At 47.8% G+C, this 25,095-nt stretch overlaps 4 protein-coding genes across 6 annotated transcripts in view; 3 read left to right on the top strand and 1 right to left on the bottom strand.

Annotated features, from left to right (window-relative positions):
- The first annotated feature begins 9,308 nt into the window (after positions 1 to 9,308).
- On the top strand, positions 9,309 to 12,300 carry LOC130609558 (interleukin-8-like). The gene is made up of 4 exons (XM_057428637.1): positions 9,309 to 9,922; positions 10,298 to 10,427; positions 11,126 to 11,209; positions 11,869 to 12,300. Exons 1-4 carry the CDS (start codon positions 9,835 to 9,837, stop codon positions 11,879 to 11,881), a joined length of 315 nt encoding a protein of 104 aa, XP_057284620.1. The 5' UTR covers positions 9,309 to 9,834; the 3' UTR covers positions 11,882 to 12,300.
- Positions 12,301 to 12,700: 400 nt separating this feature from the next.
- Positions 12,701 to 14,252, top strand: LOC130607435 (alveolar macrophage chemotactic factor-like). Of its 2 annotated transcripts, none has more exons than XM_057424522.1 (4): positions 12,701 to 13,373; positions 13,605 to 13,722; positions 13,849 to 13,932; positions 14,026 to 14,252. In XM_057424522.1, exons 1-4 carry the CDS (start codon positions 13,310 to 13,312, stop codon positions 14,048 to 14,050), a joined length of 291 nt encoding a protein of 96 aa, XP_057280505.1. In that variant the 5' UTR covers positions 12,701 to 13,309; the 3' UTR covers positions 14,051 to 14,252. The 2 variants fall into 2 exon arrangements, with proteins under 2 accessions (XP_057280505.1, XP_057280495.1); XM_057424512.1 differs by having other exon boundaries at positions 13,593 to 13,722.
- Positions 14,253 to 14,539: 287 nt separating this feature from the next.
- Positions 14,540 to 16,134, top strand: LOC130607426 (C-X-C motif chemokine 2-like). Its single transcript, XM_057424498.1, has 4 exons — positions 14,540 to 14,674; positions 15,161 to 15,296; positions 15,644 to 15,727; positions 15,829 to 16,134. Exons 1-4 carry the CDS (start codon positions 14,611 to 14,613, stop codon positions 15,932 to 15,934), a joined length of 390 nt encoding a protein of 129 aa, XP_057280481.1. The 5' UTR covers positions 14,540 to 14,610; the 3' UTR covers positions 15,935 to 16,134.
- A 3,920-nt stretch (positions 16,135 to 20,054) lies between these two features.
- Positions 20,055 to 25,095, bottom strand: part of CNOT6L (CCR4-NOT transcription complex subunit 6 like) — a 31,980-nt gene continuing 26,939 nt past the window's right edge. For both annotated transcript variants that reach the window (XM_057428626.1, XM_057428620.1), the window contains exons 10-12: positions 24,768 to 24,992; positions 23,889 to 24,091; positions 20,055 to 23,517 (exon numbers count right to left, since the gene is read on the bottom strand). In XM_057428626.1, the coding sequence (XP_057284609.1) occupies positions 23,305 to 23,517; positions 23,889 to 24,091; positions 24,768 to 24,992 (641 nt within the window). In that variant the 3' untranslated portion in view covers positions 20,055 to 23,304. The remainder of the gene's footprint in view (positions 23,518 to 23,888; positions 24,092 to 24,767; positions 24,993 to 25,095) is intronic.

Raw genomic sequence — 25,095 nt, 5'->3', positions numbered from 1 at the left:
CATAAGCGACAACCAAGATAAAAGCTGAGGAAAGATCAAAGCAGTTTTCATGGGTTTTACAGGTTTATCCTTCTTGGTTTCACTTCCCAGTATATCCCAAAGCCTTTCTTCTCCCCCTGCTTACTGCCTTTTCATCTGCCTCCCTGTTTCCACCTGGCAGGTGAGAGCTTGCTGATCTTCCAGCCTCAAGCATGACTTATGAGCTCAACCAGCTTTTCTTTCATACCCCAAAAGCCCTGTTGCATTATTTCAGCTGCGAGACAACTCCTTTCAGTACAAATTCCCTTCGCTGGTGAGATTTAGATCCTTTGCAGAAGCTGGGCTTGAGTTTCTCCTTCTCTGTTTGTCTCTTGCTGTGTTGGCTCAGCAAGGCTCTGGTGTCCAAAGTGCTGATTCAGGGGTGCTGGGACCAAGAGAAACAGTTGAGAAGGGGCTTTCCTGGAGGTGGGAGGGCTGCTCTCCTCAAAAACATTCATACTGCAGAGATGTGGTTCCTTCTTGGTGGAGACCTGGATTTCCCCTCCTGACCATGTGCACTTGTACTTGCTGCTAGAGAACACTTGCTCTTGCCTAGCTTTTTTTTAAAGATGTAACTATTCCTACAGTGTCTTGTGGGTGAAATAGGGAGCATTTTCCTTCAGCGGCCATGGATAGATGTGATCAAGATGTCTGGGTTAGTGGGATGACCCCACTCACCATGCGTAATCCCAACCCCACAACCGTTTCCCACATATCTCATCCTTCCCTGCCTCTCACCCTTGCAGACCCTAGATACCCTCAACAGCAGACTCTCAGCAGTGTTTAACACTGGCAGGATGGCAAGCATTCATCTCTGCCTGTCTGTGACTGGGACCATCACTCCTTCTGCCCCAACCCATGGCTCTTCCAAAAGTAGCATATTTTGGTGCTCCAGACTGCACTCACGTGTATATTGCCTTGCTACCAAGTGGGCCTAGGACTTGGTGTGGCATTGGTAGACGTGGCAGGCAAAAATGCTGGCCACACAGGAATAGCAAGGCTCTCAAACATCCTTCCCCTTTGACCATGTCACTTAAATAGAATCAGCTCTTTAGAGCAGATGTTGGTGCAGGCAGCTGTGCATCACAAGGACTGCTGCTCTGGTGGCTTCTCTGCATCTCTTCAGAGTGGGACCGTGGCTCATCTTGTGGTCCATCTGGCTGGGCATCCTGCCTTGCTGGCTTCCTGTCCTACAGATGGGATAGCTCATGCCAGACTGTGAATGCACCAGGCTGTGGCCTCTGTGTGCAATTCCCACTTGGAGAAGAGGGTCCTGTGAGCAATGGGGATTTGCAAACCCTTCATCTGGTGTGTATCACCTTCAGATTACTTAATCACACTGGACCTCATCAGGAGAGACCCTGCTTCAAAGTGGGGAGCTGGAGGTCATGTGTGGTTGGTGAACTTTGCAAGCAGCGTGGACAAACTTAATGTTACTTGGTCAGATGGGAAATGTCAAGCTGTTGCAAGCACAGATTTTTTAATACCAACTACTTTGAAGAGGTGAAAGACAGTGGAGACAAATGTCATATATGCTGTGGCAGTCAAACCCAGATAGCCTGGAAAGAGATGACATTTGTTGGGAAATGAGTCACTAAGATACATGGGAGATACATAAGCAGAGAAGTGACCTGAGACATGGGGGAGGTTGACTGTTGTGGTTGAGGAGGCTTGTATCAAGCTAGAAATAAAGAAGTACTTCTTTTCTAAAGATGAGCTACTGTCTTCTGACTCAGACAGTAGAAAATGGGTCAAGACCCTGTTTAGTTCCACCGGAAGCAATAGTTATGGGTTATTCTGCAAGACAAATAATGTGGACTCAGCTCAGTTACTGACTCAACTAAAATGTAAAATCAAGAAATAAAAAATGGCAATTCAACCAAGCCTTCCAGCTTCTAGATGAGTATATTGAAATGCCAAACTCTGAAAAGAAGGGGAAGAAGACCTTGCAGTAATACTCCTTGGGAGTTTGGTGGTAGGACTCTTGCTAAATATTTGCCGAAATAAGTTACCCAAATACAGCGTAATTCAGCTCAAGACATTAAAAATGGCCTTCAGGAGGCTGCTCCCTCAGGTATGGAGGGGAAATGTGCTTGCATACCAGTATCTTTGTTGTATTTCTAGCTTTTGTGGCATTTCTGGTACCTTTTTCCCCCTTGTTGTGTGCAGAAAGGTCCAGCTGTGAAAGCCTGTGTGACTCCTTCCATATCTTTGCTGTCCCCTGAGTCTAATTCCATTTTCCATTCTCCAGCAAGTGGTGCAATTGCTGACACAGGTGTACTGAAAGCTACACCCTTGAGCTCAGTTCCCAGCCTCCCCCTGGCACCATGGGTTCAGCTGGATCATCAGTACTCTGGGACAAGTAGGCAAGGTAATCCTGCCACTCTGGTTTAGCTTCTTCTCTTCAGCATCCATTGCGTAGGTCTCCTGAAGTGCTGGCACATCCTCTTTCTATTCCAGAAAAACATGCTGGCAGTTGGCAGAAGCTTCCCATCTTCTAAAGCGCAGGCTAGCTGAAGCTGGGGGAGTTTCCATGGGCATGTTTTGGTCTAGTCATTGCAATTAGACCTGGACCACTTCTTCACTAGCCTGAGAATGAAGTGCTAAAAGGAAGAGTCCTTCCTCCAAGCCAGCAGCAATATGGCCATCAGGTTGAGGTTGCACCAACTGCACAACTAGAGCAGCAAGTCCATGTCAGCCGGTGCTTCTTGCTTATAATGAGCCGGATTGTGATTTACTGGCTCCCTCCCTGTCACAGCCTGACTTTATTTTAATTCATCATTGACTTGCTCCCATGCTGGGTTGGGTTGAGCTGTCGCACGAAGCCCCTATGCAAATCACTAACGGTGCTTATTTGATGGCACCTGTAGTGTCTAGACTGGTTCCTGCATCCGCATGCAAGTGTGTGGAGAGGGAGCCTGGGCCCATGGCCAGGTCACTGATGCTGATGTCATTCTTTGGTCGAGCCCTAGGGTTTCATTCCTGCTTCACATCTTCCCTGCCGGGTGGGGTGACTCTTTCTGCTTTTCCAACTGCCTTTGAGGAATAACGCTGCGTCTCTACTTCATGATAGGTTTGTTTCTTGCAGTACCTAAAGGGGCCAACAAGAAATCTGGACAGGGACTTTTTACAGGGACATGTAGTGACAGGACAAGGGGGAATGGCTTTAAACTGACAGAGGGGAGATTTAGATTAGACATTAGACAAGGAAGAAGTTCTTCCTTGTGAGGATGGTTTGGCACTGGCAGGTTGTCCAGAGAAGCTGTGGCTGCCTCATTCGTGGTTGGATGGGGCTTGGAGCAACCTGTTCCCGTGGCAGGAGTCCCTGCCTGTGGCAGGGGATTGGAAGTGGATGAGCTTTAAGGTCCCTTCCAACCCAAATCAATCTGTGATTCTGTGATTTCAGGTTAACTTGTATACAAAACAAATCAAGATCTTTAGGAGAAGTGAGGGTGCTGCGTGTTCCTCCAGTGTGTTTTTCTAGCAGCAAGTGCAAATGAGCTCAGCAGGCTGGGGATTTTCTCCTGCACTTGCTTGGTGCCATTTGCATCCCTGGGGTGCACGGGATGTCCCAGATACTGTCCCTGCTCTGGGGCTGAGTGGCATGTTCTGACATGCCAGTGAACGTGCACTTACTGCTTTCCCTTCAGCAGAAAACACCTTCTTGCTGCTCCGTAGAGGTCCTGTGGCTCAGCGTTGACCAGGGAGTCAGGAAAGTTGAATTCACATTTCTGGAGTTTCCCTTAACTTCTATCACCCTGATTGATCTTTTCTTCAGGCTCTGACCTCTTCTCCTTCTTCCTTATCCATTCTCTTTCAGAGCTCTCTCTTACTGTATTGCCTTTCTCTAGCCATCAAGCAAACCAGATATCTGAACCTTGCTTTTAAAGCTGCCCGTAGTAGGTTTTTCACCTACTTGCAGGTGGAGCAGAAGTGTCATCACAGTACTCTGGTGTCTCCAAAAATGAGCCAAAAAATAGATTGTGTCCCTGTGCCATGTCACCAGCAAGCATGTGCCTTCATTCAGACAGTGAACTCCACACCTTCACTCAGCAAGTGACAGTGAGATCAATAGGTGATTTGAAAAACCTGATTTTGGACTGATTTTGTTAGGCTTTGGCTAATTCTGGTTCTCTCGTGTTGAAATTTCACTTCTATACCTGGTATCTGCTGCAGTAAGCTCAGTCTGTTCTGCATCTGAGTACAAATGAAACTCCACCAAGCTCCACCATCTGAGCTGGTAACCAACAGCACAGAGCCTTGGACACCCACACATCCTGGTCAGTCCTTCCCTCCCACTGGACTGTACCCATGAGTTGGTGTTACTTTGGCAGGTTTGGGCTAGTAATTTTTTGGGAGAAAGCAAGGCCAGTTGAATAAAGGGAATGATTCTTCTTAAAATGCAACCAGGAGAAGGGACATCAGGGGGAAAATGGCTAAAGAAGCTATTTTCATGTGTGAGTAAATGAACGCAGGCTGTTCGGGAACGTGTTTTCGAGGTATAGGAGGCACAAAGGGATGGAGAACATCCCAATAGGGCTGGAAGGAACCCTGGGCTGGAAACTGGGTACTGCATCAAGCGTCTGAGACACGCTTTTGTATGATAAGGCAGAAACCAATGCTGTGCCTGGGTGCCTCTGCCTGGGTTGTTGCATGCTGCTGGAATAGGTGTGAGTTTCGGGTGTCTCAGGTTTCAGCAGGAGTCATCTTTATCTTTGAAGCAGACAATGGACCACAAACCACAGCAGTGTCAGATTCACGGCAGCTGGGGCTTTTTGGGGGGTGATTTAGAAACAAACCAAACTCCAGTTTTCATATCACTTGCCAGGAGCCCTGGGTGAGCTGTGGAACAGGAGGGGTGTGCTGAAAGTTCGCTTCCTTTCTGAGCAAACCCAGTGGTTTCAGCATGGCTGAGGTGTTTGTCCATCCTGCTTAAACATGGAAGAGGTTCTTTGGTATTTGTTTCACTTGTCCTCCACTCAGTTCAGGTCATTTCCTACTCACCTCTGAACATGGTCTGTTAACTGCCTTGCTCTTACAGACCAAGTTCTCCCTCATCCTTGGCTCATACGTTTGGAGATGCTGTGACAGGTTTTCCTGTCATCTTTGAGAAGGGACTCAGGTGTGTAAAACCTCTGGTTTTCCTCTGCTAAAATACAGGAGCTCTTCTCATTTTTCCACTCCTAGCTCATCTACGTCCCCTCTCATTTACCATCACTTACTTTTCAGTGTCTTGAAGGAAGTCTTTGACCTCTCTGAACTAGCCTGAGGTTCTCTATGGCTTGATGCCACTAAATTACATGGTTGTAAGTGGTTTAATGGCTGCAGAAGCAGAGCAAAGCCATACAGTGGAGCACTTCTTCCCTGCCACAGTCTGAGTCACAGATTGGTTTGTATGGGAAGGGACCTTAAAGCTCAACTAGTTCCAACCCCCTGCCACAGGCAGGGACACCTTCCACTAGACCAGGTTGCTCCAAGTCCCATCCAACCTGGCCTTGAACACTGGCAGGGATGGGGCAGCCACAGCTTCTCTGGGCAGCCTGTGCCAGCTTCTCACCACCTTCACAGTAAAGAACTTCTTCCTAATATCTAATCTAAATCTCCCCTCTGTCATCTTGAAGCCAATGGCTTTAAAGTCATGGCCTTCAGGAGGTATTTGCACCACATTTATGTAGGCCTCTGGTTTAGGTACCTTGGTACCTACGTGTCTGAAGGATCTAGTGGGTGTAAAAAAAACAAACAAACAACCCATGAAAAATCTAATAAAAATCACAGAATTAAAAAAGGACTCAAATCAGACTCTTGCCTGCAAAGGTATTTCCTGCTGCAGGAAATACAGAAGCTGTTAGGATAGTTCCAACATGTTTCGGTTGGCCTGGATAAGTCCACAGATGGATATGTGAAATCTGAATTACTGACATCTGGGAAGTGGTTAGTTTAAATAGAGTCACAGGCTAGATCCTTCTCCCTTCTCAGAATGACCACTCAGCATGCAAAAGTATTAGCTACTCACAAGAACTGCAAGCCTTTCCTTCCTGAGAAGACACTGCAATGTCCATCAATGTACTCAGTAGCCATAAACTGAAACCACTGTGACTACTATCAAGATGATTCAGAAACCCTGGGATTACAGCATCTCTGTCAAGTTCTCCTTTCTCTCCACATTTATTTCACCGTTCCTACCCGAAGCAGAAACTCGTAGCAGCTTGAAGACTAGCTAATGTATGTCTTCTGGGGCAATGTTCTGGGGATTCACCAAACTACCCAGGCGATGGGGGAAACCCACGTGCATCACTTCAGAGATGGAGCCAGGGCTGGGCTTCACGATGAAAATCTGCTTCTAGGTATGAATCAAGGGGGTACATCTGAAAGGGCACCACTGGTTATGCTTGGTTCATCTTCACAGCCATGTAGGCAACGACTTCATGCCACCCCACAACCTGAAATTGCAGAGCTGAGCCTGTGCTTTGGGTTGTCTTTCCAGAAGCACCTAGGGCCAGGCCAGGGACACTGTTGGGCAACACTGCTGTTGCAGCATGGCTGTTGCTTCCCTACATCCCCAGGATTGACTTCTCCCACTTGGAGGAAAGCTTCTGCCAAGGCCACCTGTGCAGAGGGGACAACTTCCTTGGTGCTCGAGAGGAAGAGAAGGCACTCCTGCCCTTCCCCCCCACTGGACGTGTGGGTTTCATCCTGGCTGCAAAGTGAATTGATGAGCACCATGGGGGGGCTTGGAGCAACCTGGTCTAGTGGACGGTGTCCCTGCCCATGGTCCCTTCCAACGCAAACCATTCTAAGACTCCATGACTCTCATGGAAGAAGCACTGCAAGGTTGAGCGTAAAGCAACAAGCACAAAGCAGCACATCCCTAAAGGAGGCATCTGGGGTTTTGTGTAGGTCTGGGGGACAACACATGCCCCAGGCTGAAACTCAGGTCACTGTGGCTGAACTGATTGCCCAGGACCCCTCTAAAGCCACCTCTCTAAATCCATCCAGCCTAAACACGGCTCTGTAGCTCCCACTTCTCTCATGGGTAGCCAGGAGATGGACACCTGCCCTGTAGCCACAAATCTGGGTGCCATTTCACACGTAAGTTATCTTGGCCTGTCCATTGCATGTCTCCCAGGGGTAGATTCTTCCTGTACTGGTTTCGTTAAGCACTGCCAGCAGTGGTGTTGGTTTCCCCTGGTCATGGAAGAGCCAGTCTTGGAGCGTGCCCAAGCTCTGTCCTCTCCACTGTGCATCTCTGGGGAAAGTTGCTTTCACTTCTCTCAGTTTTCCCCAGCTATAAAAGGAGGAGCGTTTTGAAGTCATGAATTTCAGAAAGATGTTGAAACTTCTTTCGTGCCTCTATGGCACTGTATGTGACCTGTTATCTCTCCTGGTAAATCCCTGCCTTCCCCACGGTTGTACAGACTTTCCTTTGAAGAGATTTCTGCCACAACCCAGCAAAACCATTTAAACAGTCCTGGGTTGGGCTCCTTCTAACAGCTCTCTGCAGGGAAATTGAAAACTCTGAAAATATTGAACAAAATACAGTTATAAAGCCATCTCCTTTTCCACTGCCATAGCAGCCAGGCTTTCATTCCCTCCATAGGATTTGGCAGTAGCTCATTCAGATTGTCCCTGGCCTCTCTGCAACCCTGATGTGCAGGGAATTAAATTCTTCCCTCATCCGTTTTTGACCATTTTCTCTTGAACAAGCTCTTGACAAGAATTTTGGACCTATCTCAGGGGGAAAACAAGTTTCAAAGAGGAAATGAGAACTTAGGATTTGAATGGAAGGTGTTGGTTTTTTTTTTGACATTTACCATTTTGCTACTCTATAAAATGCTGATGTGATTTGAAAACTCCAAATTACAATGTAATCACACAATCACATCATTTTTCGTCTGCCCGCTTCCTTCCTCCTCACCTCGCTATTGTGGCCACGTGTCCCCACTTCCCCTTTTGCTTCCCGGCTGGTGACTTTGCTTTATTCAGGGCAGCTCACATCCCAGTAAACCCTATGTGAGACCCATTGCTGTCTCACAGTACTACCCCCCTGTGTGCCAAAATGCTTTGCTTCAATCCTTCTATGGCTCGTTTTGAGAGAAACCCAAAAGATGCTATGAAATGTGTGGAGGAGCAAGTGCCAGACCATGGTCCCCCGAAATGGACAGGTTTATTCCCTTGTGTGGAAAGCTTGGAGCACATTGCCAGAATAAAGCCTTAAAACCTTGTGGACGCGTGGTTCTGCAGCACTATAAGGATGTGCACAGTCTGACCTCTCCCTTTCCACATGCTCTTACAGCTTCTCACTGCCACGTACATGTCTGCTTTAGTGCCATCAATCTTCCCACTACCATTTGATTATCCCAGCTGTGAATGATAGAATCCGAGACTGGCTTGGGTTGGAAAGGCCTTAAAGTTCATCCAGTTCCAACCCCCTGCCACAGGCAGGGACACCTTCCACTAGACCAGGTTGCTCCAAGCCCTGTCCAACCTGGCCTTGAACACAGCCAGGGATGGGGCAGCCAAAGCTTCTCTGGGCAACCAGTGTCTCACCACCCTCACAGAGAAGAACTTATTCCTTTTATCCAATCTAAATCTCCCCTGTTTAAGCTTGAACCCATTACCCCTTGTCCTATCACTACAGTCCCTAATGAAGAGTCCCTCCCCAGCATCCCTATAGGCCCCCTTCAGATACTGGAAGGCTGCTATGAGGTCTCCACGCAGCCTTCCCTTCTCCAGGCTGAACAGCCCCAACTTTCTCAGCCTGTCTTCATACAGGAGGTGCTCCAGCCCTTGATCATCCTCGTGTCCTCTGAACTTGCTCTAACAATTCCATGCCCTTCTTACGTTGGGAACACCAGAATGATGTTGAACTGGCTCACTGGCTGCATAGCATACTGTGTCCCATAGCTCATAACATCATAAAAGGCTGATCTTTCTTGAAACAGTAGGTGGTCAGGACACTTCTAACTAAGCCCCAACTATTTCAGGTCCCAAGTGCTGTAATGGGATACTAAATAGAACAAAACAAGAAGATCTCTTCTCCCTCCGGTCCCAGTACTGCTCAGGTCTTGCTCTCATTAGTTCCTGAGTCCATCCCAGCCCTGTTGCTTTTCCTGCTGCTATTCTCTGGCATCCATCCATGCTTCACTCCCAGTCTGCTCGTACCAAGAAATCTGTTGCTGATCGACATGCACATCAGGACTCAGCCACAGATGTGCAGAGACATAAGAATAACTTGCTTTTTGCTGGTGCTACTGTACCAGTCATTTCTTGACTTTCCTGGTGTTGGGTCAGAGTGGAAACGTGTAGCAGAGATCTTTATTTTTCCATGGTTCACTGCTAGGCAATTTTGCTGATGTAAGAGGTAGCAAAAATAGCGTGGGGGAATTATAGCCCTAAGAAAGAAATATGTAAATATCTGAGTGCAGTGAAAAAACCCTGCTTGCCCCGGGTTTACGCTTTCATTTTATTCTGGGGTCTTTGTGTGGTTGAGGGGTGAATGCTAAAGGGAAAGAAGGGTGATGCTTTGACAGACCCAGCTGATCAGAAACAGGGTGCAGGGAAGGTGACGTGGGGACTCCAAACAGGCGCTTTGTCCCGATGGCTGGTTTTCATCGGCAGTGGTGTAAATTCGGTTTCCGACCCGGCTGTGGGAGGCATCTGAGAAATTACATCACCTCTCTTCATGGTCCACCGGTCAGATGTGACTGATGAAGTCTGAATCTTGCTGCTTGTATAAGAGCGCAACCCTCCTGAATAAAAAGGGGGGTTCTTCAGCTGGTTCCTCAGACCTCCTCCAGGGCTGAGCCTGCCACGAGGATGCGAACACCAGCTGGGATGGGGATGGGAGCCCCAGTGCTCCTGTGGCTGCTGCTGATGCTGGTGATGTCCCACTTAGCCGATGCAGGTGAGCTTCTGGTGTCTCTACAGATACCCATGGTGGTCAGCTCCCAGCCTGCCGTGGTCCTCAGGATGGATGGGCTCATCTGCATCCTGTGCCTAAAGGGACCCAGGGAAACAGAGACATCCTGTTTAACCCAGGATTTTTCTCATATCTGAAGAAAGAGCGTGACCATCCTGCTTGGCTAGGTTCAGCTTTCAGGAGGTGTGTGAGAGCAGGGCGCTGAGGTAGAGTCACAGATAACAGTTTCCTACCATGGTCCCTAAAGCATTGTCAGGGAAAGCATGGGGAGTGATAATTTCTTTGTCTCTAATTGATTTGGAATTGTGGCACCTCTAAATAACTCTGTCTCTGTAAACTGCTACCTTCTCTCTTTCCCAGCCATCCTGGAGGTGAACGGAAACCTGAACTGTAGATGCATAAAGACAACCTCAGACTACATTAGTCCAAAGAGATATGAAAGCATTGAGATAAGACCCGTGGGAAGCACCTGCAGGCGTACAGAGATCATGTAAGTGCCAATGGTGGCTCATGGGATGGAAAGCTGTCTCCTCTGGCTCCTATGGAGCAGCAAGGCCAGCACTGAACCTTTTCTGCTGCAACCACCCTGCTCCTCCAACCCCTTTCTGCTAAACCAAGGCTTTTCAAGCTCGCTCATGCTTCAGGGCTGAGAAACATCAGGTCATTTCTGGTGGAGGAAGTGCACCGGAGTGACATGCCAAAGGTCCTCAGGACCTGAATGGAGCTTTACAGCAAGGTAGAGTGTGATTTCCTCATGCTGGTGGGGGCTGTTTGCAGTTTGGAGGAAGAGCATCCTCAGACACTAAGGCAGGATGAGCCATAACTGATATTTTCACCACCAATATGAGAGCAGAGAGTAAACTGCATCTTGGGTCAAGCCCTTGTGTCTTTACTCCTATCCAGACTCAAGTGGTGTCTTAAGCAGATGCATCAGGTTGTTTTAACTTCTCTGCACTGATATATTTATGAACCTACAGAGAAAATAGTCTTTGAACAGGCACCTTAGGGCTTGAAGCACATGTTCCACATGGGAACGTGTTTCATCTTGCTTTTTCTTGAGCATCCCGTGGCTTCCTGCAACCTGCTGGTGCTGTAAATGAAAGCTGAGCATTGCAGATCAACCCTGGCTGCTCGGATCTGTGCCTTTGGAGGGAAGGGTAACACTCATAAACACTCCTTGTGTTTCAGAATTAAGCTAAAAACTTCAGGAAAGGTTTGTGTGAATCCTGATGTCCCTTGGGTAAAGAAGCTGCTGAAGCGTATTGCTAGCACGTAAGTTGCATTGATGAAAACTCTTTTGGCTCAGGTGGCTCTGGACAGCATCCCATCCTATCCTTGGTCCTGGGGAGCACTCACAGGTCATGAAAAGAAAAAATACTGGGGAGGGAATGACAGGATTGGGATTTGCTTATTGCAGGTGCAATAGTGTGTTGCTACTTGGCTGGGAAAGCCACCATCCTTTGTCATTCCTGTGTTTTTGGCACAGTGTGGGGCAGCTGAGAGGAGACATCCCCATGAGTGATTACAGAATCCTACAATGGTTTCTATTGGAAGGGACCTTAAAGCTCATCCAGTTCCACCCCCCTGCCATGGGCAGGGACACCTTCCCCTCGACCAGGTTGCTCCAAGCCCTGTTTCACCTGGGCTTGAACACTGGCAGGGATGGGGCAGCCACAGCTTCTCTGGGCAGCCTGTGTCAGTGCCTCACGACCCTCACAGGGAAGAACTTCCTAATGGCTAATCTAAATCCCCCCCTTTGGTGATGCCTGTCCTGGGGACATGGTGGTGACTTGTCATAGAATTATTGAATGGTCAGTGTTGCAAGGGACCTTAGAGATGACTTCTTTCAGCTGGGGCAGGAGCTTCATCCCCCAGGACCCGATTTCGATTTCTCTGTGTTCATGTGTTTCTCCTCCTTCTGCTTTTCACAGGAAGAAAAAATAAGTTTCCTGAGAAGGAAGCTGACGCTCAGAGCCCTGAGATGCGCTGGCAGATGATGCACAGGAACCTGGTTGCTCCCCACTTTGCCCTTGCTTCCCTCCCTCATCCCGAAAGTCCCATGTCTAGCCCCCCAGCAGCAGCCCCTGCAGGGAGGGCAGCTCGCTGATGATCCAGCCCCGTGGCAGGTTCTGGAGGTGTTTCCCCTCTGCATTCAGTCCCTGGATGAACGTGAATGTGAACCCTGCATTTCTTTACTCTACCATACACTGCAAAGGGGCCACTCCTGCCTCTGTAGGAACAACTTTGTGACTCTTTCCATGCGGAGCACTCATTGACATGGTGTGTCTGTGGTTTTTATTACACAGCATGGCATGTCCTGGCCTGAGAGCTCAAGTCAAATAAAATTCAGGGTGTTTTCCATTTGTTGTAATTTCCCAGCTTTGATAAACCCCACTGCTGTAGCCTTCCTGGAACTCAATTTCCGTCTTTTGCATCTGGCACTCTTGTGTTGATGCTCTTTCATAGATATGCCATAGGCATTAAAATGTGCATTTGAATATGTATCAGGTGAGGTATCTGTACTATAGGTAGGGGAGTGAGGGCAGCACTCAGGTGCTGTCAGACACAATGACAGCCCCTTTTACGCTGAGGAATGAGACAGGAGCAGGAAAAGGTTTGCTCAAGGCATCAAAGGGAGATGGGAGGGGCGTTCCAGCCCTGAACCACCAGCAAGCACCAGCGCTGGCGATGAGGCTGGAGTCTGCCAGCAGTTGAAAGCCTTCTAAAAACAGTAAAGGCCAATAAGAATTATAGACTCAAACTGGTGATTCTGAATCACAGCTTCTCCTGGCAACCTGTGCCAGTGCCTCACCACCCTCACAGGGAACAATTGTTTCCTAGTGTCTAATCTACATCTCCCCTCTGTCAGTTTAAAGCAATTCCCCATTGTCCTGTCCCTACATGTCCTTGTAAAAAGTCCCTCTCAAACTTTCTTGTCAGCCCTTTTAGGTATTGGAAGGCTGTTGTAAGGAAATATAGGGGGTGGGCATGGGGTCACTTGGCAGAGTTTTGGGATGGGAAAGAGCAAAAGCAGACACCACCAAAGCTCAGGCTGGGGGGAAAATCTGTTTGTAGAAGAAATGAGTAATATCAGACCATGCAGAAGATAAAAGCACCCTAAAAAACCTTGGGGCTTGTGCAGCTGCATGGGCTTGAGGACAAACACTGGGACAAAGGCCCAATATCTTTACAGGACCCGGCTTCATAGAAAGGGGAAAATGGAACCGGTTTCAGGAAGCCTGGGCCCCTGATGGGCAAAACCCCCAACTCCCCCCCCCCGCCGACCCTGGGGCCTCCCACCGGCACCGCCTCACTTCTCCTATTTCCCAGCTCAAATAAGGGGATGCTGGTGGTGCCGGGGATGGGGCCGGCATGGCTGTGCAGGCTGCCCTGCTGCTGGGGGTGCTGCTGCTGACCCACCACCATGGGGATGCAGGTGAGGCTCCCCGTGCATGGGGCTGGAGGATGCTGGGGAGGGTGGAGACATTTTCAGAAGCATCATCCCCCTATCCCGACATCCGGATGTGCCTCCGGGGCTCTCATGCAAGGGGATGTGGTGATCGTGGTGGGACATAGGGGCAGATGCGTTGCCCAAGAAAGAGTGCTGGGGGTGGTGGTGGGTTTCAGGTGATGTGCAAGCCATGTGCCCATCCAGCCCTCTTGGAAGCCAACGGCAACCTGAGCTGCCGCTGTGCCAAGACCACCAGGGCCTTCATCCCGCCATGGAAATACAGCAGCATTGAGGTCCGGCCAGTGGGGAGCAGCTGCCGGCGCCTCGAGGTGGTGTAAGTGCTTCTTGGGGGGGGGGTACAAGCCCTCTGCTCCCCCCATCCTCCCTGAATTATTTCAGTTCCACCCTTGATGAGAAGCACAGGAGGGCTTGGCTGCTCCAGCTCCTCTCTGTTCTCTAGGATTAAGCTAAAAAGCCTGGAGAGGGTCTGCGTAAATCCTGACACCCCTTGGGTGAAGAAGCTCCTGCAGGACCTCCCTAACCTGTAAGCCCTCCTCAGCCACAAGTGATGGGGTTTCCAGGCAGGAGCAGTGGCACCCCATCTTCACTTGTTTCTCCCTGCTTCTGCTTTTGGCAGGAGGAAGAAAGAGGCTCCCCACTGAGGAAGCTGCCACCGGTGGGACAGACAGATGTGCTGGGCCTGAAACTGGTCCTCATCTCCCACACTGCTGTCTCCTTGTGCGGAGGCAATGATGCTGCTGAGTGATGCCTTGAGCCCCCTTTTCCTTGGCATGTTATGCATTTAAGCCCTTGAAAATGCCAGTACCCCCTTCCCCACCCTTCCCCAATGGGCTGGGTGCCCCTTCAGGCACAGCCAAGCAGGTCCAATAAAGGCAGCATCTCTTGGTCACTCTCACTTGCATCCCTTCTTGCAGGATTCCAGAGGCTTGAGGGTGCTCAGGGGAGCAGAGGCGGGGCTCACCGCTGTTTCTTCACCAAGAAACATGGGGCAAGGACATGTTAGGAGGTGGCCACAGTGGTTTCTGCCTTTTTTGATGGGGAGCTGGCGTGCGCCACCACGTGCAATGGGGAAGCGGTGGCAGGGAAGTCGATGCATGGGGCAGCTCCTTCCTGCCCCCCTCCCCGGCGTTTCCCAGGCTCCAAAATCCCCGCCTGACTGGCTATAAAGCAGCCCCAGGGCAGCCCGGGCCGGGGGGTGAGGATGCAGCTGCTGCCGGCAGCACTGGCCATGGCCCTGCTCATGGGCAACTTGGTGCCGGTTGGAGGTGAGTGACCTTGGCGTGGGCCTCTGTCCCCCTCCAAACCCCTCGCTGGGGCACTGAATGGGGCTGACCATGGACTTCTCTCAGCTTTTGGATTTGTTTCTTGCCTACCTTTGAGCTTCAGTTTATCACTTAAACTCCGTGGTTAAACTGGAGGGGGATGCTGGGGACTGGGCGGGATTTGCCTGATGGGTTTAAGCTGCTTCTCCTCAAGACCCCTGTGAAATCTGAGTGTGCAGTGGGTGGGCAATGGGTTTAGTTTGTAAAGTACTGGTTAAGTTTCAAACCTTGAAGCTAAACCCTTTCTGTGTGCATGACAAGAAAGCTTTGAGCCTGTGCTGGGAGGGATTAGCTTTGCGTCGCCTCTTGCTGCTGCAAACCCCATTAACACAAACCCATGTCCCCGTGGGCACCAGCGATGGGATGGATCGTGGCATGAGGATGGTGATGGGCTGAGACTGGGTGTGTGTGGGCTGCTCTTGGGCGCAGGTCTGTCGCTGGAGAGCCTGCTGACCAACATGAGGTGCAAGTGCATCAAACGGACTGCCCAGGTCATCAACCTGGGGCTGATCCTCGCCATTGATGTCACGCCGCCGGGTATTCACTGCAGGAGGAAGGAGATCATGTAAGTGGAAAGCTTTGCAAAGCAATCCCTGCCCACTGCAACCTGCCAGGTTGGACAGGGCTTGGAGCAACCTGCTCTAGTGGAAGAGGTCTCTGCCCATAGCAGGGGGTTGGAAATGGATGAGCTTTAAGGTCCCTTCCAAGCAAACCAGTCTGTGAGTCTATTCTATGATTCTATGACCCAAGGTCAAGGCCTAAAACACCTCATCCATCTCCCAGCAAGGGTCACAGGGTGTGCTCATAATCCCGAAGGGAGCAAGAGGGGCTTTCTCTGCAGACAGCAGCCTGGTGAGGAACACTTCGGGGCAGAGGCGTGCGTGGGGCTGAGTGGGTCTCATCACATTGCAGTCTTACCCTGAAGAAAAACAAGAAGGTCTGTGTGACCCCCGAGGCGCCCTGGATCCAGCTGCTCATCTTCAAGCTGACACAGAGGTACGTGATGCCCGGTAACTGGACAACAAGGATCAAGGCAGGATGCTCCCCTGCCTCCTGATGGCTTTGGTTTCATTCCTTTCCTCCCCCAAAACCTGCAGGAACTTCACCAAGAAGGCAGCAGCAGTGCGGGTGCGGCGGGAAGCGGAGTGGTGGCGCAGGCTCCCTGCCCCATCTCTCCCTCTGTCTGAATACAGTGACCAGTAACCAGCTGGGTTCTGTGGCACAACTCCAGCGCTTGTTCTGCTCCCAGGGTTTTGGTGGGGGGCAGGAGCCTTCCCCTGCTCCCTCCTCCAACAGAAAGGCTTTCCTCTGGGGTGCCCACTGTCACCCTCCGTTTCGGGTACTTGCGCTTTTCCTGTGCGCGATGGCATGCCATCAATAAATGGATGAACGTGCGTCTCCCATGGCTGTGGCAGCTCTTTCTGCGTGGATCTGTGTCAAAATCAGGCTCTTTGGGGTGAAGGAGTTAGACTGGACCATGGCATCATGAAGCCGTTGGCTGCTTTGCCTCAGGGAACTTCCTAATGCGTTGCCTTTCCTCTGCCCCAAGTTCTTCTGCTTTTTCCCGATACCTCCTTGCGGGAGCTGGTTGTGCTATGGGATGCCGGAGTTGGATGGGGTCTGACCTCTGCAGTCTTGCAAGCACAGGAGAAATACTAGGAGATTTCCCAGTGACCAGCTGATGGATGCAGGCATCCTGCAGGGACCCCAGGATGTCCTTTGGCCACATGGACCAAGGCAATGCCGGTCTGATGGGCAACCCAGTGCAAAATCTACTTAATATCATCTCAAAATGAGCCTTGGCCATGCTAGTGGTGGGTGTCTGAGGCCTGGGGACCTCTTCAGAAGGGTAGCATTCCAATTTGCGTCACCTCCCACCACGACGGATGCCAGAAGTGCATCCCAGAATCTTGAAGCACCCATCCGATCACCACGTTCCCCTCCCTCCCACTCTCAGGAACCACAGAGGTGGACAAGAGTGGTTGCAAAAGGGCTGTTTATTGCCAACAGAAGGAAATGTAAGTACACAGGTGAGAAGAAACAAGCAGAGATTTAGCCCTCTCCCTCACGTGTGAGCAGTACCCTGGCTCCACAGCGCGGGTGTTTGTGTTTAAAGTAAAACAAAAAGGAATTCTTTCCAAAAAGGAAGGAAAACCGAACAGTTCTGGGTTTTGAGGAGCTCCCTTTGCTGAGCTGCCCGAAGGTCAAGGAAAAGCAGGGCTGCTTTGCTCAGTTGTCGTCGTTGCTTGGTCCAGGCTGGGTCTGTGCAGGGGAGCAGGTCTTCCCCCTGCTGTCTCCACTCAATGGGAATTGGCTTTTTCAGCCAGTGTTTCATTGCAAAGTTTGATTATGGGGGAAATTGCACTGTGGTGTGGCACCTTCTCCAAAAGGGATTTTCAGAGGGAGAAAAAAACGGATCCTTCTGTAAAAGCAAAGGAGAGAAGGTTCCTTTCCATTTATTCCTGTGGGAAAGAAGCAAGTTACTCAGTTTTTTTTTGCTCAGGGCTCAGTGGAAGGCTGCTCTTGCAGGCAGGCTGCTTGGGGCCACTGTCAGGCTTCACAGAGCTTTTTGCCTGGGAGATCTACCCCATCCCCATGCCAGGGCTGGTGGGGAAGGCCCAGAGCAGGCCAGGCAAAAACCCGGCCCCCACAAGCAACAGTTTCCTCATTCAAGCACCCAATGGGCTCCCAGTTTTAAGCTGTTTCCATAAACCAAGATGTAACCCCCTAAAATGTTATCAGGTTCCTCCCTTCTCCAAGTGCATTTCCATCTCGAGGGGCCAGACCTTGTGGCTGCAAAGACAACACATAAGCAAGAAATCTGACTAACAATCACCCTGATCTCCCAAAACAGCTGCTGTGGGGTGGGAAGTGGAGCCTGGGTTCCCATCACAACTGTGCTGGTCCAGCCCATGAGTTTTGAGCTAAGGGTGCATTTAGCTACCATGGTGCACACAAGCACTTTAATTGCTTGGAAAGCAAACTTGTAATGCAGTAAGTTAAAATGGAAAACAAAGCCATGTAACGTGTCACCTGGAAAGAAAGCCATCATGAGGGTTGTGGGGTTTTTTATTGGGTTGTTTCTTTGCTCTGAACAAAGATCAATACAGACAAATGCAAACTCAGTAGATGCCAAGACTGTAGGAGCTGTTTAACAACAAGGACAAGATCACTAACCTTCACCACTTAAAGGGTGAGGGATTGTGAAAGCTAAACACAGGGAGGGAGAGGGAAAAGGAAGAGAAGAAGTCCTACCACTTGGTGTGCTTTGCCATCAGTGCTGTCTCAAACACATACCTGGGGTATCAAAGCACCCGAGTATTTCTCTACCTTCATGCTTATTTTCAGCTATACTCCAAGAAACTGCACTCCTGAAGTCCATCATCCGCCATCGCGGCCAAACCAGCAAACTTCATCATCTCTTAAAATCTTGGAGTCTTTTTTTCTGAGGATGAAGGAGCTCTTCTAAGTTGTTAATTTTGTCCCTTTTCTCATTGTGCAATGCCTGTACCTGCATTATCTGCTCTGATTTTGGGGTTTTGCTTAGAAAGCAAACCTGCAGTCAGCGTCAGTGCAAAGAGTGGTCAAGAAGATATCCTGCCATATAGAGCTGTGACTGGATCTAAAGCCTCATGATCTCCTTCTAAAATTGTTTTTAAGTGAGTTCATGGCTGATGCTTGGCATAGACTTAAGACATCAGTGGTTGATGTTCACCCTTTGAACAATGAAGGGTGAGAAATGGAGGGTACGTGATTTATACTACTGTAATCTTACAAAAAGCTGGTGAGTTGTGTATCATAAGGTGCTTTTTCCTCACTGGGAGATGGAGAGGCTCAGCCAGTAATAGTGCCTACCAGAAAACCCCAAACCTCTGTGCTTAGTGCTCATTTCTTTTGCAGTCTCTAACAAAACAGCCCCCCCTGCCCCATGTAAGGCCTTCATGGCCTTTGGAATGTGCAAAATCAGGTAAGTGAGGCTTTCCAATGCACGTGTTTGGTGCTGAAACCATACTCCTTCTGAGGTTAAGATGAACTTGAGTGAGTCTTGTGTGCTACTTCACTTCCTACTGGGCAGTTTTGGTTGTGAAGACCACACAGAAGAACATCCGAGCTCTGTGGTGATGAAGCAGGGTCAACCCGCTGCTCTTCTATGTTGACGGCCTGGTTTTAGCTAAACCACCTTCTGCTGCTGCTTGGTGTATTAGGTAACGGTCTGCTAAGATCTGTTACCTCCCCATACAACAGGGAGAGGGTCCTTCTTCAGACTTAAATCAGGCCTTAGATCTTCATTAACACTGCAAGGAAAGTATCTGTGCAGACGTCAAGAACAGAGGATCTGAATTACAATTAAGTACAAATCTGAGGTTGCTGGGGAAAGGACAACTGCTACTTGCCATAAAACTTCCTTTTAAACCAGTATGGGAGCATGGATCACTTCTGTGTGGTATTTCTAATGCAGACTATCAGTTTGGATAGGACTAAAAGACCTTTCACTCCACCCTGCTATGCCCAACTTCTTGCCAAGGGCAGTTTTGATGCTAAAAGCTAAAACTGCATTGTGGAAATGAAGTAACGGCCAGTTCCAGCTCCCTACCAAGAAGGTATGAATACTGCAGTCCTGGGTGAGGAATCCCTAAAGTGTTTCTTTCTCCAGCTCATCTTCTAAATCAACATAGACTCTCAATTTTAACAAGCCTTTTTGGCTTCCCCCTCACCTGACCAAGACCACAGGAAGAAGCGACATGAACGTTTGAGGTCTCAAATTCCCACTTGCCATTTGGACCCAATAGACAAGCTGGGTGTGGAAAGCTGGTTTCCGAAAGCCCAATATTTGGGATTAAGTGGGAGCTGCAGATGCTCAGCACCTTTGGAAAGTGGGCCTCGAGAACGTGACCGTGGGTTTAGGAGTCTCCATGTCAAAGCTAGCAGGGTGGGAGCCCATCATCCATGCAGTGTCACCCAAATGCTGATGGTGCGGTTTTGAAAGCTGTATTCGGTCAGTGGGAAGTAATTCTGAAAAGGTCAAGAGTCAAAGATTTTGGCTTTCTAGTCCATAAAACAGAACAGTGAGGATTTGCGATTAACAGACCTTTTCTGAAGGTTCCTGCAGCCTAAACAGGGGTGGCTTCCAACAGAGAAAGCTCACCCATAAAACGAGACATTATGCTAGAATGAGTGCTAGAAAGGGATGACAAAAGCTTTTGACAAGGCAAATGGGAAGGAAAGCTGGTCTCAGACCCCATTGTGCCATCCCTGACTTCAGTGTATAGTACACAAATGTTCACACTTGCTACAGAGAAATAAGGAAACAGAAATATTCAGCTACATTGTACAAAATTCTCTTTTTTATATATATATATATGTATATATGTACACACACAAAACCCCATATTGAACAGATTTACCATACTGAGTTTTAAAAAGTTGCTCGTAGAAGGGTGTTGGATTTTTTTTCTCTGCTTGCTTTAGGCAGTGCTGTTGCTTAGAAGTTGACACCAGGCACCATATTTCTGAAAGCAAACCAAGACAGCCAGGAGCAGTAAAGGGCTTAGAGCTTTCTTACCCAGGCACTGACTGTGATGTGCTGGGAACTGAGGGTCAGTAATGGAGAGAACTGATGTCTTCCCATCCATCTCTGCTTAGGGATATTTGACTTCGTATTGCTTTCTCTCCCCTAGGAAACACCCTACAGTCAGCTTCCATCTGGGTCAGAAGAGAATTAGCCTTTATTGAAAGGGATTTCACTCCATACACAAAGCTGGCAGCTGCCTGCTCTTTTCCTAGAGCAGAGTATCACTATGGCTGGGAAAGAAAGCACAATCTCCTTACTGCTCCTGCTGGGAAGGGAAAATACAGACAGAAAACAAGGTGGGAGCCCAACACATAAAAGGCAGGTAAACGTGTCTCTGGTTATGTGCATCAGCTGAAACATACACAAGACTCATTTTGTTTTAAATCCAGAAGTTTTGTGCAATGTCTGTAACAGTAACTCTTTACTTTTTAAAGAAATCACACAGCATAACAGATGTTTGGAAGTGCATTTTGCAGCAGAGAAAATCCAATTAAACACCTTCCTGCAACAGAACACTTCAATCAGTGAGAAACCAAAGGGAAGTCAAACTTAAGCAGTTTACAACGTTTGCCAGGATTTGGGTTGGTTTTTGGTTTTCATCCCCATCCTCTCCCACCCTGGTATTACAAAACATTGCTGTTGGTTTTAGTTTTATTAATAAACGGGCTCCTCTGCAGTTCATATACAATCATAGATGGATTTTAAATTCCATTTTATACAAACATCTCAAAAAATACTGGGAGTGAAGTATGGTAGGAAATACTGCTCGTGTTGCTACTTAACACGCGGGTGGGAAGAGGAGGAGAAGGGTTGGTTAGTGCACACCTCCACAGCAGGGTACCCCCACCTCCAAAAATGATACAGCAGCTGATTACAGAAAGGTAATGTCCACAAAATTTAAGTTTTTCATGCTATTCTACTTTCCAGTACTATACTCTCCAATCGCTTCCGCAATTTAATGGCTGGGCGGTGGCCGCTGAGGTATATTACAAATGAGATACCTGCACCTAGAGAAAAATCCATCTTTAGAAAGGGCTTTTTTTTTTTTTTCTGTGTGTGGTGCTGCACAAAGCAATTGCCATGCAGGAATTTCACCCAGCTTCCAATTTGGAGTAGACAATAGGTGACGCCTCCTTTTTTCTTAGGCACTTACTCTTTTACAAGGGAGTTGTTTGGTTGAACCAATTTGTTTATGTTCTGTCCCATACCACCCCTTCCCCAGCCCCCAACAAGAGTCAGGGAATAGTTTCTACTCTAAATCCAATTGATATTTATTTCCCCCCTTTGGATAATTCCCTATGCATAAAATGACAACGGAAATAATTAAAGAGTAGAGGAAGAGCCTGACTCTGTAGTTTTGCCAGACTGAAGATGGCTCCTTAGTATTTAAAGCTAATTTCACAATTTAAATTTGACTTTTTCTTTTTTCCAGTATACGAATGAGACACAAATATAGGCTCTCAATCTGCTTAAAAATTTCATTCACGTAATGGAAAATTTTTTTTCATTTATTAAAAATATCACATTTTGAGACTAGAAACAGTAAAATGCATGAAAAGTTTAAAATAGAAATTCAAGAAAATCTTATAGCAGCAAAAAAGCAGAATAAAGAAAAACTTAAAAACACAGACACAACCTTCTCCCATCACTGTGCCGTTGGTTGTTGGGTTTTTTTAAACATCAAGCAGCCAAACAATTTTATTTTTCAGAAAATTGCATTATGATTAAAGCCTCTTGAGGCACAAGGGTTTGAACTGGCCACCTAGAGCAGAAAAAGGGAGAAAAAAAAGAGATTTCCACACATCCAAAGAGCATCAACATTTGGGAATGAACCAGCAGCTTTTTAATTCAACCCTGACTGACAACAAAAGAGAAAGGTTATTAAAAAAAGTGGGATGGATATTTGGCAACTAGGGTCAGGAAAAACAATCCAAGGAATGACTATGGCTCCCACTCACTCCCCCAAGAAAAAAACCATGCCAATGGCTACTCCATGTGCCCTTTGGAGACAGAAGGAAGATTGTTTCCAGCAGGTTTTTCCTGTACCCTATGCTTAACCAGTTAATCCCAAGTTTCCTTTCTGGGAAAAGGGAACTTAGGATAAATTTGCAACTTCTTTATTCACCCAGAACCCCAACGGCTGGCTTCAAGTGCAATTTCTCAACCTAAGTCCTAACTCCCAAACTGCGCTGCTGAAGAGTGTGTCTCCCTGGCTTGCCAAAGCAGAGAGGCAGCTCTGTTTCCCTCTGGATCCTTGTGTATCCGTCCCAGGAAGGACCCAGTTCTGCAGAGCTCTGGAAAAGACTCCCCATAGGATCTGCCCAGTGTTCAATGCTCACCTATGAGACATAGGTTTGCTGGGAATTTTGTTGCAAATGAAATGACATCAGGAGAATTTAGACTTCAAATTTTATCATAGATATTAAGATATCTTTGGTTTTCTAATATTAGTTAGATGAGGGGCAGTGCCACACTGCTCATCATTTATAGTCAGGTTATTAAGTGCTTTGCTAATGTGCAAAATTTGTTTTGGATGCAGAGTTCAGTCCTCATTTTGGGTTCAAACAAACAGCATTTCTAATATTTTTTCCTACAAAACAAGCATTTCTATTTTATTCTTTCTTTCTCCTAAAAGGTTGGCTCATTTTGCCACGTTCTGGAAAAAAAGCACTATCCTGAAATACATTAATATGCAAGGTTTTAATCTCATTTGTCCATTTCTGAGTGCAGCTTCCTACTGAAAAGGAAAAGCTTGCCAGTTTTTAAAAAAAAAAGAAAAATTAAGTTAAGAATTTGGAAAGGGAATAATACTTTGGTTCCAGCCCTAGTGCCAAATGATACCAATATGCACCAAAATGTGCAAAATCTCATATCAAACACATAAGGAAAGGAGCTTGAAGAAGCAGCTTAAGGTTGGCCATACTTTACTCCTATATACTTTGATTTACAACTGTACAGGTCCATAACAACAGGTCCTTGCCCTCAAAGGGGCAGGGCTCCACTACCTCCTGTTAGGCAAGTGCACACCGTTGACAAGAGGCAGGAGCGGAGGATGGAGTTCGAGTTGTGTTAACAGTGAGAAGTGGTCTGAAGGGATGTGAGGGTGTGGACACCCAGTGATGTTGTTGTCAACCAGCCACTGAGGGTCCAAAGGCCCCAGGACACCAAGCACGTTCATGTGAGTGTTGGAATAGAAAATGTAGTCAATCACACCCTAGGGAGAAAGAGAAACATGACAGTGAGAACAGACCTTGCTTCTGGCAACCTGAACTCGACTGGTTTCTGGCTGCTATCCTTGGGAAGAGGCACAGCACTGCAATTAAGGTAAGAAACGCACGCAGCACTTCCCATTCCAAGCGCTGCATCCGTTCTCATTAAGTCACTGGCCAGAGCCAGGTCAGAAGCTTAAAAATGCCAGCAAATCAAGGATTTGTGTGCGGTAGGAAAAGTGTCCAGCAAGTGGAGGAACCAAGTGATGAAGCGCTTACAGGAACAGAGGGAAAGACAGCCAATGGCCAGAAAATTAAGACAGCATCCTGGAGAGACCAGGTCAATGGCTGCCATTTCAGAAAAATCGCTGCTTACTTTGAAATCAAAAGTGTAATTGGTGTAAGGCATCAGGTTGTTTTCATAGGCGCTCTTCAGCTGGAAGCCATGCGTGATTCTTCCTTCAGAAGCCCCATTTTTTCCATTGCCACTGAAGTTCATGAGACACTCATTGTAACGCAACTCCTTGAAGTCCTTGTGGTTGTCAGCTACTATGCCATTGCTTAAGTATTCCACTACACCTGTTTGCAAAGGAAAGGATCCAGGGAGTTCCTTTAAAATACGACAGTCAGGGAACGCTGGCCTCGCAGTTAAACCCAAAGCACCAGTGAGACACACCATGAGATTAGAGAAGAGCATTCATCTAAAGGGAAACCTACACAGCAGCTGTATTGTCCATACCCAACTTTTTGACACACAGACAGGGAACTGAGGCTCTCCAGTGGCTTTGACACTGTTTTTTGCAGATTACAATAGACCCTTAGTACATGTATTGTAGTGTGCATGTGGCAGGGTGCTAAAGAGGCAGATTTTCTACTTATACATGACACTACAGTATTGAATGTTGTAATTATGAAAGCAAACCTATCTCCTTAGAAAATGTTCATGTTCCATCAGGAACTTCCAACTTTCCATGCTCAAGGCATGGGTATTTATTTAATGATATAATTAAGATCTATCTGTGCTTTTCTACCTCCTTATAGGCACAACCAATTTTTCTAGAGTGTACAGCTGATTGTGACAAGCAGCCTGCTCAATCGTAAGACTGGAAATCCCTTCAGCCAGCTTTCAGAAGACAGCTGCTGCTACTAAAGCCTTCATCCAGGGAAGTGCAAACCACACTACTGCCCTCAGAAGAAAAGAGGATTCAACTGTTCTAAGAGAGTAAATTAAAAATTAAGCCAAAACCAGTCTTACCTGAATCAGGTAATGAGTTGAGATCCGCACAGAGCACCAGAGGGATAGAGTTAGGATCTGCTGTTGGACTACTGGGCCTGCTTGAGGCTTTCTCGAGGATATTTTTAAGTTCTGAGACAAACATCATTGTCTGAATGAGTTTCACATCTGAGTATTCAGGGTCCCAGTGCATGTGGGCATTGGCCACAATAAGCAGCTGTTTGTCCACATGAAGTGATTTCATACCTGAATAAACAAAGACATCTCTATCAGTGAAAGGCTGATTGTGGGAATATAGCAGATTCCTCCCTGTTAACATTCAGGATCTAGCTACTAAGGACTCCAAGTC

This window comes from Pezoporus wallicus, unplaced genomic scaffold (genome assembly GCF_028554395.1).
Source record: "Pezoporus wallicus isolate ANWC-B61680 ecotype Strahan unplaced genomic scaffold, APGP_CSIRO_Pwel_v1 scaffold_3294, whole genome shotgun sequence".
In the NCBI taxonomy this organism is placed as follows: domain Eukaryota; kingdom Metazoa; phylum Chordata; class Aves; order Psittaciformes; family Psittacidae; genus Pezoporus; species Pezoporus wallicus.
Note: the sequence above shows the minus strand (reverse complement) of the source record. Positions and strands in the feature narration are given on the sequence as shown.